This window comes from Enoplosus armatus, chromosome 7 (assembly GCF_043641665.1).
Source record: "Enoplosus armatus isolate fEnoArm2 chromosome 7, fEnoArm2.hap1, whole genome shotgun sequence".
Classification (NCBI taxonomy): domain Eukaryota; kingdom Metazoa; phylum Chordata; class Actinopteri; order Centrarchiformes; family Enoplosidae; genus Enoplosus; species Enoplosus armatus.
Genome location: NC_092186.1, coordinates 8,475,964 through 8,488,428, shown reverse-complemented (window position 1 = coordinate 8,488,428; position 12,465 = coordinate 8,475,964). Strand labels below are relative to the sequence as shown.

Below are 12,465 nucleotides of genomic sequence, written 5' to 3'. Positions count from 1 at the left end.
GTCTAATTAAAGACAGTTCATGTTGGAAATGTAAAATAGAGCACGGTACTTATATGCACGTATTATGGGAATGTCCCATGGTTTTCCCCTTATGGAGTAATGTTCTGGAATATATGCGTGAATGGTTGGAATGTGAACTGCCCAGATCACCAAGGTTGTGTCTCCTTGGGGACAAAACTGCAGTGCCGCATTTCGAGGATTAACAACTGACTTAATAACCTGTGCTCGGTTGATTCTAAGATCTTGGAAAGAGTCTCAAACATGCAGGGAAGACTGAACTGGAAAAATGATTAATGACTAAAGAACAATGGGACAGCTTTGGTGGATACGTGTCTGGAGGAAGCAACCTAACCTTGTACATTTGTAATTATTGCCATGTATTAATGTCCACTTATATTCTACTTATTTGCTATCGAAACAATAGCACCTTCAGACCATGGCAAATTCCTTGTAATGTATGTTACTTGGCAATAAACAGTTTCTGATTCTGATTCTGATTCACATTATTGTAACTAAATAGTTGCCTTTCCTATATCAATGTCTGTTATGTTACCTGCCCGTTCTCCTTTTTTTTTTTCTTTCTTTCTTTTTTGTTGCTGGATATTTATGATATAAGACTCAATAAAACTTCAAATTACAAGTTTATCTTCACAACAGAATACATAAAGTCAGTAGGTACCATGTGTCACCTCTCTACCTCCAGAGTGCTGCACAAGAAGTTCCAGCAGGATACAAATGAAGAGGTTCCACAAGACGTCTTGTACTACAGCTGAGTGATGCAGGACCTGGTGCAGAACAATCATTCTCATGACATGTAAATCCAGAGAATAGATTATGAGAAATTGGAAAGAATGCAGACATAATAATACATTTTCTGTTTCTTTTTAAGAGGAAGGTTAAAAAACGGAATATTACTTCTGAGTTAAACCTGTAGGACAGAGGACAGATTGCTCTCTTCAGTCAGTGTAGGCTATAACACAGTTTGAATTGTTAACTAATTAACACAGCAGACAAATGGTCAAAGCGTTTTATGATATTTGAAGTAAGAGCGGCAGCTTTGGGTTATAACAAAGACAAGTGTCATTGTTATGTAATTTAGTTATGTTAAAGGTCTCCTGGAACATTTCAGATATCCACAACGTCATTCTTCCCAGGACAAATGACGCCAATTTTTCCATTCATGTGTATTGGGCTTTCAATTTCAGATACCCACAATTACATTTTTTTATATCTAGAAAGAACATTCTGGATATCTGCAATATAATTCTTACAAGGAAAAACATTTCAGATATCTACTATCCAATTGTTACTCGTCACAACTTTAATTTCAGATATCCAAAATGAATTAGATTGAGTTGACTCAATCTAATTAATTTGAGGTAATTTCATTGAATTACATGGGATTAATTTCAGTTCATTCAATTAAATTTTTTTCAGTTGACTCAATTTCATTTTTTCAAGTTGACTTTATTACATTTTTTTGAGTTGAAACATGTATGTGCTGGACAACGAGACTACATAAAAAGCTTGTATCCTTTAACATGGCCTATTAATATATAACATATTTTGTACATTACAGTTCCAACTGTGAAGGAAATTTACTGGAATTTATTATTTTTAAATAACTAGCATTGTTACAAGCTCCTCATGAATTTACAGAATACCAGTGTATGTTGTCTTTTAGAGAGAGGAAGGACGCATTTAACCAAGGCTCTGATTTAATTATACATGACCAGTGAATGAAGGCCAGCTTCCTGACCTGACCTTGCAAAGGCCCGTGTGTATTTTGGCAGGTGGTTGTAGGATAAAAACCTGACGTGTCTCTGATAAGAAATGTGTCTCTGCATGTGCCACGTTGCCAAATAGTTGTTGAGTCAAACCCTCATTCATTTCTTTTTGAGAAGAAACAGCCGGGGACACCTGGCCTGAACCATGTCTGGACTGAACGCATCTCTCGGATACTTTGTGGCTGTTGTGATTTTTGCAGCCTCAGTTCAAACACTCCTTAAAAAATGGCTGCGGTTTAGCTTCATTTTGGAATTTGCGTCCTCTTTCATGCTGGTTGCATGTTGGCTGGAGGTGCAGACCATTGTGGAGGTGGGTGAGTGGGCTGGGGGCCTAGGTCCTGACGTGACTGTAACCATGCTGTTTGTGGTGCTGCTAACTCATGGTGTGATCTGTGGTGGTGCGCCAGGGAATCCCACCCTGGTTGTGCTGAAGTTCTTGCAGCTCGAGGCCACCACCCTGCCCACTCTCCTTGCTGTTGCAGCCCAGTTTCTTGGGGCCCACCTTGCCCTTCTTGTAGCTGTATACTACTGGAGTCTGGAGCTGACGGACATGCACATGATCAAAAACCTGATGGCAAGAGAGTGCAGCACATCTCTGCTGGTCTCTTTGGTTCAGGGTTTTTTCACTGAGTGTGTTTGCGCGCTCATCTTTCATCTAGTCCATCTAAACCTGCGACGCAGATCCGCTCTGATCCGGGTGCCCCTGATCGCTGTCCTCCTCACTTTCCTGTCCCACACAGGTAAGTTTTAGGTGGACCTGACCCCTCCTTTATCATCACTGCAGAAGAAAGGTTAAAAATGCACTTTGTAAATACAAGAAAGCGAGAGCAGGTAAATGACTGGAACACAAAAAGAAACATTTTAATTCAACATTAATTACCACCTTGGTATCAGTCATGCATGTGATCCTCTGCTTCAAGTGTTATTTGATGGACTTGTGTGTCTGCTTCCACTTTCTTAAAAGCATCTTTAATCGTATAATAAAGAGCGACTAACAAGCTTTATTTGTCCATCATGTTTTGCAGCCAGAAGCTACACCTCCGCCTACATGAATCCATCCTTGGCCTACGGCCTTACCTTCCACTGTCCTGGATTTACCTTCACAGAGTATGCATTAGTCTACTGGCTGAGCTCTCTCACAGGTAAATGACATTAAAATGAAATATATGTGCATCCTTTGCCATTTTTTTTAAAGTTAACAGTGATTGTCTGTTTTCTAGGCATGACTGTGGCTCTTCTCCTGTACATGGGCCATATCCCAAGGATTTCTACCAAGAACCTGCTATACTTTCAGAAGACACGTTTCAGAGTGCCAAAGGGGGACAAAGAAAAGAAGAAAATGTGAAAAGAAAATCTACATTAAAAAACAATTTAATCAACTTTTTAGGAAAAAAAATCAGACAAAATAAATCGAAATATTTACCTCAACTAATAGTTACATGCCTGTACAGAGAATGTAAAACATTAAGCACAAAATTTTATTTTATTTTTACATTCTTGTTGGCTATTTTCAATAAAATCATTACAATCAATGAAGTTTTTCTTTTAAAAAAAATAAAACCCAAACCAAAAGAAAAAAAAAAGTTCACGAACACGGTGGCCATCTGTTGGTAGCATCAAAAATGACAACATGGCAGAAAGATACTGAAAATGATCTCACAGAGGCCAAAAACTTCATCAATAAATTACTGAAACACAGAAGTGAAAAGTTGGCATTCAAAAAATATCAAACTACTTCCTCAGATTATGGATATATGTAATACAATAAAGCACACATTTTAAACAAAAACAAAAAGAAATATCAGAAATATCATTTCAGTCAGAGGAGAGGAACTGCTGTTACGTGCTGGCAGTGTTCAGCTCAGCACTAGGTTTAGAAGACACTGACCCATCAGGCTTTGTGTCTTTTAGCTGCTTCTTGAGAGAAGGGCCTGGATCTGTGGGTGAGAAAGAATAAATAATGGTCAGTACCAAGTGTTTGCCCTTTTCAAGTCATTATTGCCTCAATGGGAGTTGAAAAATCCGAAATTGTTTTCAATTCTTAAGTATTTGGAAGCCAATTTACACAGTATTATAAATGTTTGAGGCTCGCAGTGTATTTATATATTATATATATATATATATATATATATATATATATATATATTATATAGTATATTTAAGACTGATAAGAAAAAACAGGGTTTCACATGAATCTTGATGCTCCAGAGCGGAGTATTGTCTAGATAAGCCCAGTATGCTCAGTGAAACCATCCTCTGTGAGGCTGGTGGATAGTGTCGAGTTGAGGGTTGTCACCTGGACGCTTTTGTTGCTCCATCTGAGCCTCGGGACGATCTACCCATAAACAATAATCTGGATTATTCAGTAACGTCTTGCTCTGCCCACAGCTGAGGCACTTCACAACAGTAAATCGAGTCTTGCTGTTTTTTCCTAATGAGCCAAAGTCAACAAAAAGAAGGTTAGTGTCTCTGAACATGTTACCAAACAAGGTAATGACGAGGTAAAACCCATAAATTTAACAGTAACAGTAAAAAACCTCTAGAACATCTACAATGTATTTACATTTGCTATGCCATGCAAGGTAACATGGGAAACGTAGACAGCAGGAACCGGACTGTCACTATAAATGATAAACTGACTCACTTCGTTGTCTTGTTGTTGCAGTTACACCAGGGATGAGCAACGAGCAGCACTTCTTGCATAATTGTCTCTTCACTGATGGGTCTCTGCAATAAAATGAACACATGTTGAAAACCCTGCTCATGCTTGGACAGGTTAAAGTTTACGGAAAAGGCTGGTGTTATTGTATATTTTTCTTGTTGTCAACCAATCCAGTTAAAAGACCAGAACCAACAGTGTGTTAGTCCACCTCTCAATACTTTCTGATTACCTACCCTGTCTGTGGCTCCCATCCCCAAGCACAGTGGTTCCTACTAAATATGCAATTCCTTTAAAATGGGTCACAAATATAGAGTTTCAGTTTTTAAAAAGGCTCAGTAATATTCTGTAACAGCTGAGCACTGTCGTTTTTAGTAAACGTTACTCAAACAGAAGGAAACAGTGCATTTGTTGAGCACTATTTTCAGCGGCAGATTAATATACATTTGTTGCTCTGATGAATATTAACAGCAGCAGAACAGTGCATGGGATAGACCCAAAATAAACCACGGCGCCAACGTTCATGGTAATGAAGGAACATGACACACAGTACAACAGTTTGGCTCATTAATGTGTTTTTAAAAGTTTTTGGACAACAATTACTCTCAAAGGCTCATAGAAATAAAACAGATCAATAAGGCTTTAGCCACACACACAATACTTGTTAGAAGGATTGATTCATTATTGGTTTTGGTCTTTTCATGGGGTTTGTTGATGTAAACAAGCAGGCACATTTGAAAAAAGTCCAAATAGGTGTGTTTAGCTGGATTAATGACCATGTGCACGTGAAACCCTATGCAACAATGAAAAACAAACAAACAAACAAACAAACAACAACCCCATGTTGCTTTACTTTTCTCATAGGTGACGCAAAATAACTGTAATTCTGCCTTCAAAATAAAATCAAGACCAGACGAAACAAACACCTCTGGATAATACTGAGGTAGACTTAACTTACTGTCTGAGAACTAAACGTCTTGCAATGGTCCTCTGTGTGAAGCAGTAGAAACGAGCCAGCTCCACATTTTCCGGGGTTTGAGATAAAACACAATGTGCAGCCTGTAGAGGATAAAACCGGGGGCGTATGATTAGCTACACTGCTACCTCCTTAGCAATGTAGCTAGCGTGTTAGCCACGTGACTGCTGCCGATGTCATCATGACAGCGATTAGCTTTTACCGTATTATTTATTTCCTACCTGGTAAAGATAGTTAAGTCGTTGGTAGGCTTCTTTGTCTTTCGTCTGGGATGCCATTATACACAGAAAGAAATATAATAGCTGCTGTATCCTGTTGTGTTACAGCGGGTTTACTTTGAGATACGGCAGCCTGAGCTCAGCCAAAACTCTTACACTTCCGGGCAAAAACTGCAGAATAAAAGCGTCACCGTCATCACACTATTTCAAAAATAAAGACACCTCGAAATCTGTAACCTAACCTCTGCCAACACAGATTATGAATTAAAGTCTTCATTGGTGCCACTTCTAACAGAGTAAGGATATGGAGGGTTATTGATATATTGCACCACTCATACTAGTCTAGTCTCATATTTGTTTCCCTCTGTGTGGCTTCATAAAAAAAAGGTGAGATTACTGCACACCAATCACTTTCACACCCAAATCACAAAAGCACAAACAGTTGCATTTATTTGAGAGTGCAGACAAGGTTGTTAGTCGTCCAGAAGAGAAAAAGAAACAGTCAACAAATTGTCTTTACCAGCCTTCGACAGCTAACCATTATGATATGGCTACTTTGTTTTTTTCAAGCTAATTATTAAGTACACAATATACACATGGGAAAAGCGCATTTGTTTAGTCCAGAAGAACACAAAGGACAGAGTTCAACATACAATACTCATTTTTAATAACAACAATAAAGAAGAAAAGTATAAACCCTGTCAATCTAACATTTTAATTTGCCTGTAAGGTGCACCTCTGGTATCAGGAGACTAATGATACAGGGGAAGAACTGGTACAGTAGTTCTGTCAGGTGTGGCAATCGAAGAACAACACAATCACAGCACATGCTCACGATGACGGATGTACTGAAATGTTTCCTATAAAACCGGTAAGAGAAAATGTCCATAAAACACGAGTCAATGTGGAAATAGCAAGAGTGTTCATTGAATGAGACCAACTACATGACAAGAAGGGGGACAAATATGAAATTCAAGTATCAAAATAACTAAGACACTGACACGCTGAAAAGGTAAATTACAAAGGTAGTAAAAATCATGGGAAGAGAAACACTGACACAATCAACAATACATTAGGCAACATTTTGCATTTGTTTAAGGCAGTTGATTAAAAAAAAAAAAAACTAAATAGAACTAGGCATCTTCTTCATTCCAAGTTAAATACAAGCCTAGCCTGAACTTATCACCAGGAGATTCGTTGTACAAAATAACTACGCCTGACTCTGAAACTAAGCACTTTAGTTTGACTTGTCTTCTGACGTCTGAGTGAGAATAGAGTTCATATGGACAGCGGTGGAGTTGTGCTCTATATTTTTGGTCTTCTTCACAGTGAGGTTTGTCAGGGCTTATAAGGCTGGTGCATCAAGAGTGGTGAGTCACTCTCAGCCTATTGTCTGGCACGAAATCTAAATGGTTGGCACATATCTGTGCACAGCATAGGAAGGCAGGGTAGCTAGTTTCATCAGCTAACGGTTGCCCTTCATGGCCTCCTTGGCTGCCAGGATGAGGGGGGTGAGACTGGAGAGGGGCTTCGCCAGCTTCAGGAACGGATGCTGCACACCAGGGCAAAGATCCACAAAGACAAGAGAAGGAGGGGGGGAAGGGGAAAGCAGTGAATCAAGGGCACATTTAATTAAAACACAACAGAAGTTCAATGAAAAAAAAAACCTCTAATAACAGGAGGAGTTTTTAACCTGCAGCAGCTCTTTGCCTCCGCCTCTTTTCTCTACATCCATTTCCAAGCAACGGTTGAGGAAGTCTCTGAAGACCGGAGACAGCTTCTCTGGATTCTGAAGCTCAGGTGTGCCATTCGTGGCGATCAGGTATAATGCCTGCCAAAGGGGAAGAGATAAGAGAAAAAGGAACACCATGAACTGTGAAATTGAGTTACAGGAAATAATTCACTCAGCTGCAAGTGAATTAAGTCAAACTGGTAAAGTGAGAACATTTTAAAAGTTTAATCACAACATTGTATATTGGGCAAATTCCTTGAGCATATAGATAAATACTCGGCCAATAAAGCTGATTCAATAGTGTTTGTAGTGTTTTTGTCCGGCTTATTCCTTGAATGCTGTTGTTAGTGCATGTGGAGAGCAGGACACACTCATGAGACGTGTGAGCATTTGTCCTGCTCTTGTGTTGACTCATGAGAGTTTAAGGACTGCAGTTATGCAGCGACTATGCCAGAGTCGCACAAAAGCAAATCATTGATCCCATTAGTCACTTATTATTTTAGCATTACATTATTACATATTAATTTGCTCACTGTACAGAAGATTCAACTGGGAGAGTTTCATGTCAAAGTGTTGGAAATTAACAAAATGTAAATAAGACTAAAATAAAAAGGAGACAGTTCAATAACCAAGAGGATATTAAATGTTGTCACTCACGCGTAGTGGGTTCTCGTTCAGGTAGGGAGGTTCTCCTTCGACCATCTCAATGGCCATAATACCCAGTGACCAGATGTCTACTTTAGGCCCATAAGCCTTTCTGGTGACCACCTCGGGAGCCATCCAGTAAGGCGTGCCTACCATGGTGCTGCGTTTGTTGTGCTCTGGAGTGATCTGGGCACAGAAGCCAAAATCGGCTGTCCAAGAGATGGAGACGAGTAAATACATAGTTACAGTGAACGGACACAAGTTTAATAAGCTGCTCCTGATAACTTACTCAGCTTGACAGAGCCGTCCATCCCAAGTAACACATTGTCACTTTTGATGTCTCTGTGAATGACCTGGTTCGCATGCAGGAACTCCAACGCTTGTAAACACTGCAGATATGGAGACAAATGGGAGGAGACGGGGGAAAGTTGTTGAGTTAAGTTTGTGTTGTGCCTCTAGCTTTCACATGAAGTGGGACTTGGGATTTGGTTTCTTTCATATGGCCCTGGTTGTAAGGAGTGCAGCATACCTCTCGGCAGACAGCAGCTATCTGGGCCTCATCCATACAGGTCTCTGTAACCACATCTGTCAGTGAGCCACCAGCCAGATACTCCATCACCACAAACAGCTCCTCCCCCATCAGGAAACTGGCACACACAAATACACAGCGTCACACACTGGTGTCCATCCATGCTTTTGTCACAACTTTTTGGATTTGTTATAATTATCATTGGATGTTCTACTCCCACGTTTTTAAAGAGCTGTCAGACTGCAGGTTTACTTTCAGTCTTACCTGTCTAAAAAGTTGACAATGTTGGGGTTCTTCAACTCCTTCATCACCAGAATCTCGTTGATAATCAGCTCCTTCTTCGGCTGCTTTTGTAGGTTGATCTGTTTAATGGCGACCTGTAAAAAGGCAGCGTGAGAGACAAATGATGACAAATTATTCCTACTCAAGGGACCATGTTAGTATACAATTTTCATATCTAACTTAACAACTTAACAATAAAATACACTGTTGCTCAAAAGTTACATAATCTCACTTTAAAACTGTATTTCTAGTAGGTGCTATATATATTAAGCTTATTGACACAAACTATTAACTTTTATGTGTCCATTTTTATGTAATGAGCTCCACTACTTTACTTAGCTGTGTTCCTGATTAGTCTTTTTACAGTCTCCACATCATCCATTACTCAGTCACTCTTTACCTCCTGTCCTGTGGCAACATCAATGGCTGTGAATACTGTTCCTGACGCCCTGTGAAAAGAACGACATGGGCAATTTAATTCAACGCACATTTTAAACAAACAGTCCACTCAAATGAGTCTGCAAATGTCTTATACACAGACGTGACATGATGCTTTCTTTGTACATTATTGGCTGAGAAACACTAGAATGACAATACTACTAAGGATATACTAAGATCTGTCTCATAGGTTAGGTAGGATCTAGTTGAGGTTTCTGGCTTCATAAACCTGACACTGATGATGACTAAAAATATAATGTTGATACAAAACAAATGACATCCTTATTATCATTATAAAAGCTATATTACATAGTGCACATAAAAACTTCACACGTTCTGAATGCAACTGGTGGATCTGCACTCACCCCTGACCAATTTTTTCATATCTGGTGTACTTCTTCTTGGGATCTCCAATGCTGACTATGGTTCCTGTGAGCCAGACAAGAATCACATACGTCAAGGGAACAAGTGGGATTTAAACTGCTGTATTGTTGTAAGATGAATGATTTATTAATTATTTACTCAGTTTGTCCATGATCTCCTCATCCGACATCTTGCCCTTCTTTTTCTGTCTGTCTGCAGCCTTGGAGGCGGCGTCTCCGTCCACACACGTGCTTGGAGCAGGGATGGGGTCAATGACAGAGCGAGTATACACCTGAACAACACAACAAAACAATAACCAAAGACAAACAAATAAATAAAACGCAAATTCACAAAGAATCACTCAGAAAGTCAAGTACAAAAAAACAGACAATCGTTATGCCGTCAGGCCTACTTAAGGCAGGTGACTTACACTCTTTGTGTGTTCTGGTCTCGGTGCCACAATAGGAGGAGGAGCTTCATCATCGTCATCATCGTCAATGTCTTTGATATTCGGAGAAGAGGGTTCAGTGCCTTTTTTGACAGGCTAATTTAGAGTAAAAGAAAAGGTTGTTAGCCTTTATAAGACAAAATGTAGTGCTAATAAAACAGCATGTGTATTTTTTACTGTCTTGAAGTACTCACAGACTGAGGCCCTGGGGTGAATGCGTCTTTTTCTGTAAATGAAGAAAACAAAGAGGCAGAGTTAGAAAAAATACATTGTGCTCTTTAACTGCATTGCCTGGTCACTAAATGTTTTATATAGATGATATTGATCATTTTCCTCTTTAGGAGAAAAGAAAAAATGTTATCTACTTGGAAGACAAAAGGTAAAAATATCATTTTGGGCAGTAATTAACTTGTACCTACAAACATGGTGGAGTCCTTTACTTATATTTTTAGTGGCACAACCTAGCAACCTTACAATACTGCTGAATTCCCTCCAATGGAAGAATTTAACAACTAGATATCAATTCTTGATGCCTAAACAAACTTAATATCACAATTCAACTTCGAGCCTCACCAGAAGATGAGAAGCTGAGGTACTTCTGGCGACCGTTGCCTGTGGAGTCATAGAACTTAAGAACGTCGAGCACCGCCTGTGGGTTTTTCTTCTGCTCTGACTTGGTGATGTTTGAGGTCTGGAGTAGACGAGCCCATTGCTCTGGCATACCCTGTGCAAAGATGACATGGTGTCAAAATGGTGCAGACTAAGATGCGATGTAGATGTGTGTTTTGGTTAATAGTCAAGTGTCAAACACCCGAAATAAAATATAGGTGTGAGAATGAGCAGACAGTGAAAACTCACAGTGAACTCCCCTGTGACAGCATCAAACCCAACATGTATGGTGTGTTCAAAATCTGAAGGTGGCGAAATCTCTGGTCGCTCTTTGTCTCGATCTTTCTTCCTGCCACCTGAGAGCAAACAAAACCTTATTGAAATTACCCATGATATTACTTAGGCCGATCACAAACACAACAATAACTTTAAAATATCTTTCTGCCAAATTCTTCATCCCACCTTTTTCAGCCCCAGAGAAGATTGAGATGATCTTGTTTCGAGGTTTTCTCTCCTCAGGCACAGATGGCAGTGGTTTGGAGCTGTGGTTGGCTGAGAGTGAGTCTTTGCCAGAGCCGGTGCTGAAGATAGTACTGCTCATCCTGACCGGAGGGGCAGGGGGTTTATCCTCAGGGTCTCCGTTATCACACATTGCTATAAGTCGTCGTGAGCCACGAAGGGCTAAGAGGGCAGAGGGTGGGGGGAGGCACAGCGGGCGAGGATGGACAGGGTGGCAAACAGAGAGGGAGCGAGTCAGCGCTCACATCAGCATGAAGCACGGGTGTGCTCATGCGCTACAGGAGGATGTGCCGAAAATGACCGCAGAAGAGAAAGGAAGCACCAAGTGGTACCTGGAAGAAAATCAGACATTCGTAAGACCATACATATACTGTAACCTGACAAACTCTCACTGACACCCCCCCGAACACTACCGCAAGCTATACGTTATATTAACGTACATCACCCCTGTCCCCACTGCGTTACATTAACGCACTCACCCCCTACTGGACACTTTATCTGGACACTTTACTTTACTTTATTCTGGTCACTGCACTGTTTGTTATTTATCTTATCTTATTTTTATTTTTATTCTTATTGTTATTTTAGCTTTTATATTCTACTTATTTGTTATCAAAACAATAGCACCTTCAGACCACAGCAAATTCCTTGTAATGTATGTTACTTGGCAATAAACAGTTTCTGATTCTGATTCTGATTCTGATTCTAATAAGGTTACAAATATAGCAGAATAGAGTGGAAAAATAACCAGGGAACTGCTTTCTGCTGGAAAACAATTTAATGACATTGCTGGAGTCTAGCAATGTCTATATGGGTAGTGGGGGTGGTGGTATCAGTGAAGCTGGTGTAGTGTTTGGTAATTGGGGGAAAACACCTTTTCCCATCTCGGGCCACAATAGTATGGGGCAGAGAGAAACCCTACACACAGTCTGACAAAGTCTGATCTTAGTATCTCAGTAGTCAGGAGAAAAATAATAAAGAATTGCCACTACTTCAAGTAAAAAATCAACAGCCCATAGAGTGGATAAGAGGGTGACTGTATTGAAGCATAGTAGACATTATTGCGAAACAACAAATAATTTGGCAATGTCTAACTAATAATGAGGGTGAGAGCAGAGACTGTAACATTTCTAGTTAACGTAAAGGAGAGACTGTGTTAGCGGAACGAAAACAGTGACCACAGCTTGTTATTTTGGCATAACTTATTCCTCTCCTAAAAAGCATTAGTCTGAGAAATGTTGAGAGCATTTACAGCAAGGC

General features: G+C 39.9%; 3 protein-coding genes across 7 annotated transcripts; 1 reads left to right on the top strand and 2 right to left on the bottom strand.

Annotated features, from left to right (window-relative positions):
- The first annotated feature begins 1,932 nt into the window (after window positions 1-1,932).
- aqp12 (aquaporin 12) lies at window positions 1,933-3,132 on the top strand. Its single transcript, XM_070909424.1, has 3 exons — window positions 1,933-2,527; window positions 2,813-2,929; window positions 3,008-3,132. The coding sequence occupies exons 1-3, from the start codon at window positions 1,933-1,935 to the stop codon at window positions 3,130-3,132; spliced, it is 837 nt and encodes a 278-aa protein (XP_070765525.1).
- An 84-nt stretch (window positions 3,133-3,216) lies between these two features.
- On the bottom strand, window positions 3,217-5,765 carry rpp21 (ribonuclease P 21 subunit). 2 transcript variants are annotated; one of them, XM_070909441.1, is made up of 5 exons: window positions 5,644-5,765; window positions 5,405-5,505; window positions 4,432-4,514; window positions 4,084-4,218; window positions 3,217-3,724 (listed from the first exon to the last, which is right to left on the bottom strand). In XM_070909441.1, the coding sequence occupies exons 1-5, from the start codon at window positions 5,698-5,700 to the stop codon at window positions 3,627-3,629; spliced, it is 474 nt and encodes a 157-aa protein (XP_070765542.1). In that variant the 5' UTR covers window positions 5,701-5,765; the 3' UTR covers window positions 3,217-3,626. The 2 variants fall into 2 exon arrangements, with proteins under 2 accessions (XP_070765542.1, XP_070765543.1); XM_070909442.1 differs by having other exon boundaries at window positions 3,217-3,718.
- Window positions 5,766-6,188: 423 nt separating this feature from the next.
- pak2b (p21 protein (Cdc42/Rac)-activated kinase 2b) lies at window positions 6,189-11,338 on the bottom strand. Of its 4 annotated transcripts, none has more exons than XM_070908202.1 (14): window positions 11,149-11,338; window positions 10,936-11,042; window positions 10,651-10,801; window positions 10,268-10,303; window positions 10,060-10,160; window positions 9,789-9,921; window positions 9,632-9,695; window positions 9,229-9,277; window positions 8,811-8,923; window positions 8,547-8,664; window positions 8,307-8,406; window positions 8,030-8,226; window positions 7,334-7,471; window positions 6,189-7,192 (listed from the first exon to the last, which is right to left on the bottom strand). In XM_070908202.1, exons 1-14 carry the CDS (start codon window positions 11,336-11,338, stop codon window positions 7,106-7,108), a joined length of 1,584 nt encoding a protein of 527 aa, XP_070764303.1. In that variant the 3' UTR covers window positions 6,189-7,105. The 4 variants fall into 4 exon arrangements, with proteins under 4 accessions (XP_070764303.1, XP_070764302.1, XP_070764306.1 ...); XM_070908201.1 differs by having other exon boundaries at window positions 10,060-10,173; window positions 10,272-10,303; XM_070908205.1 differs by having other exon boundaries at window positions 10,268-10,305; window positions 10,659-10,801.
- Window positions 11,339-12,465: the final 1,127 nt, after the last annotated feature.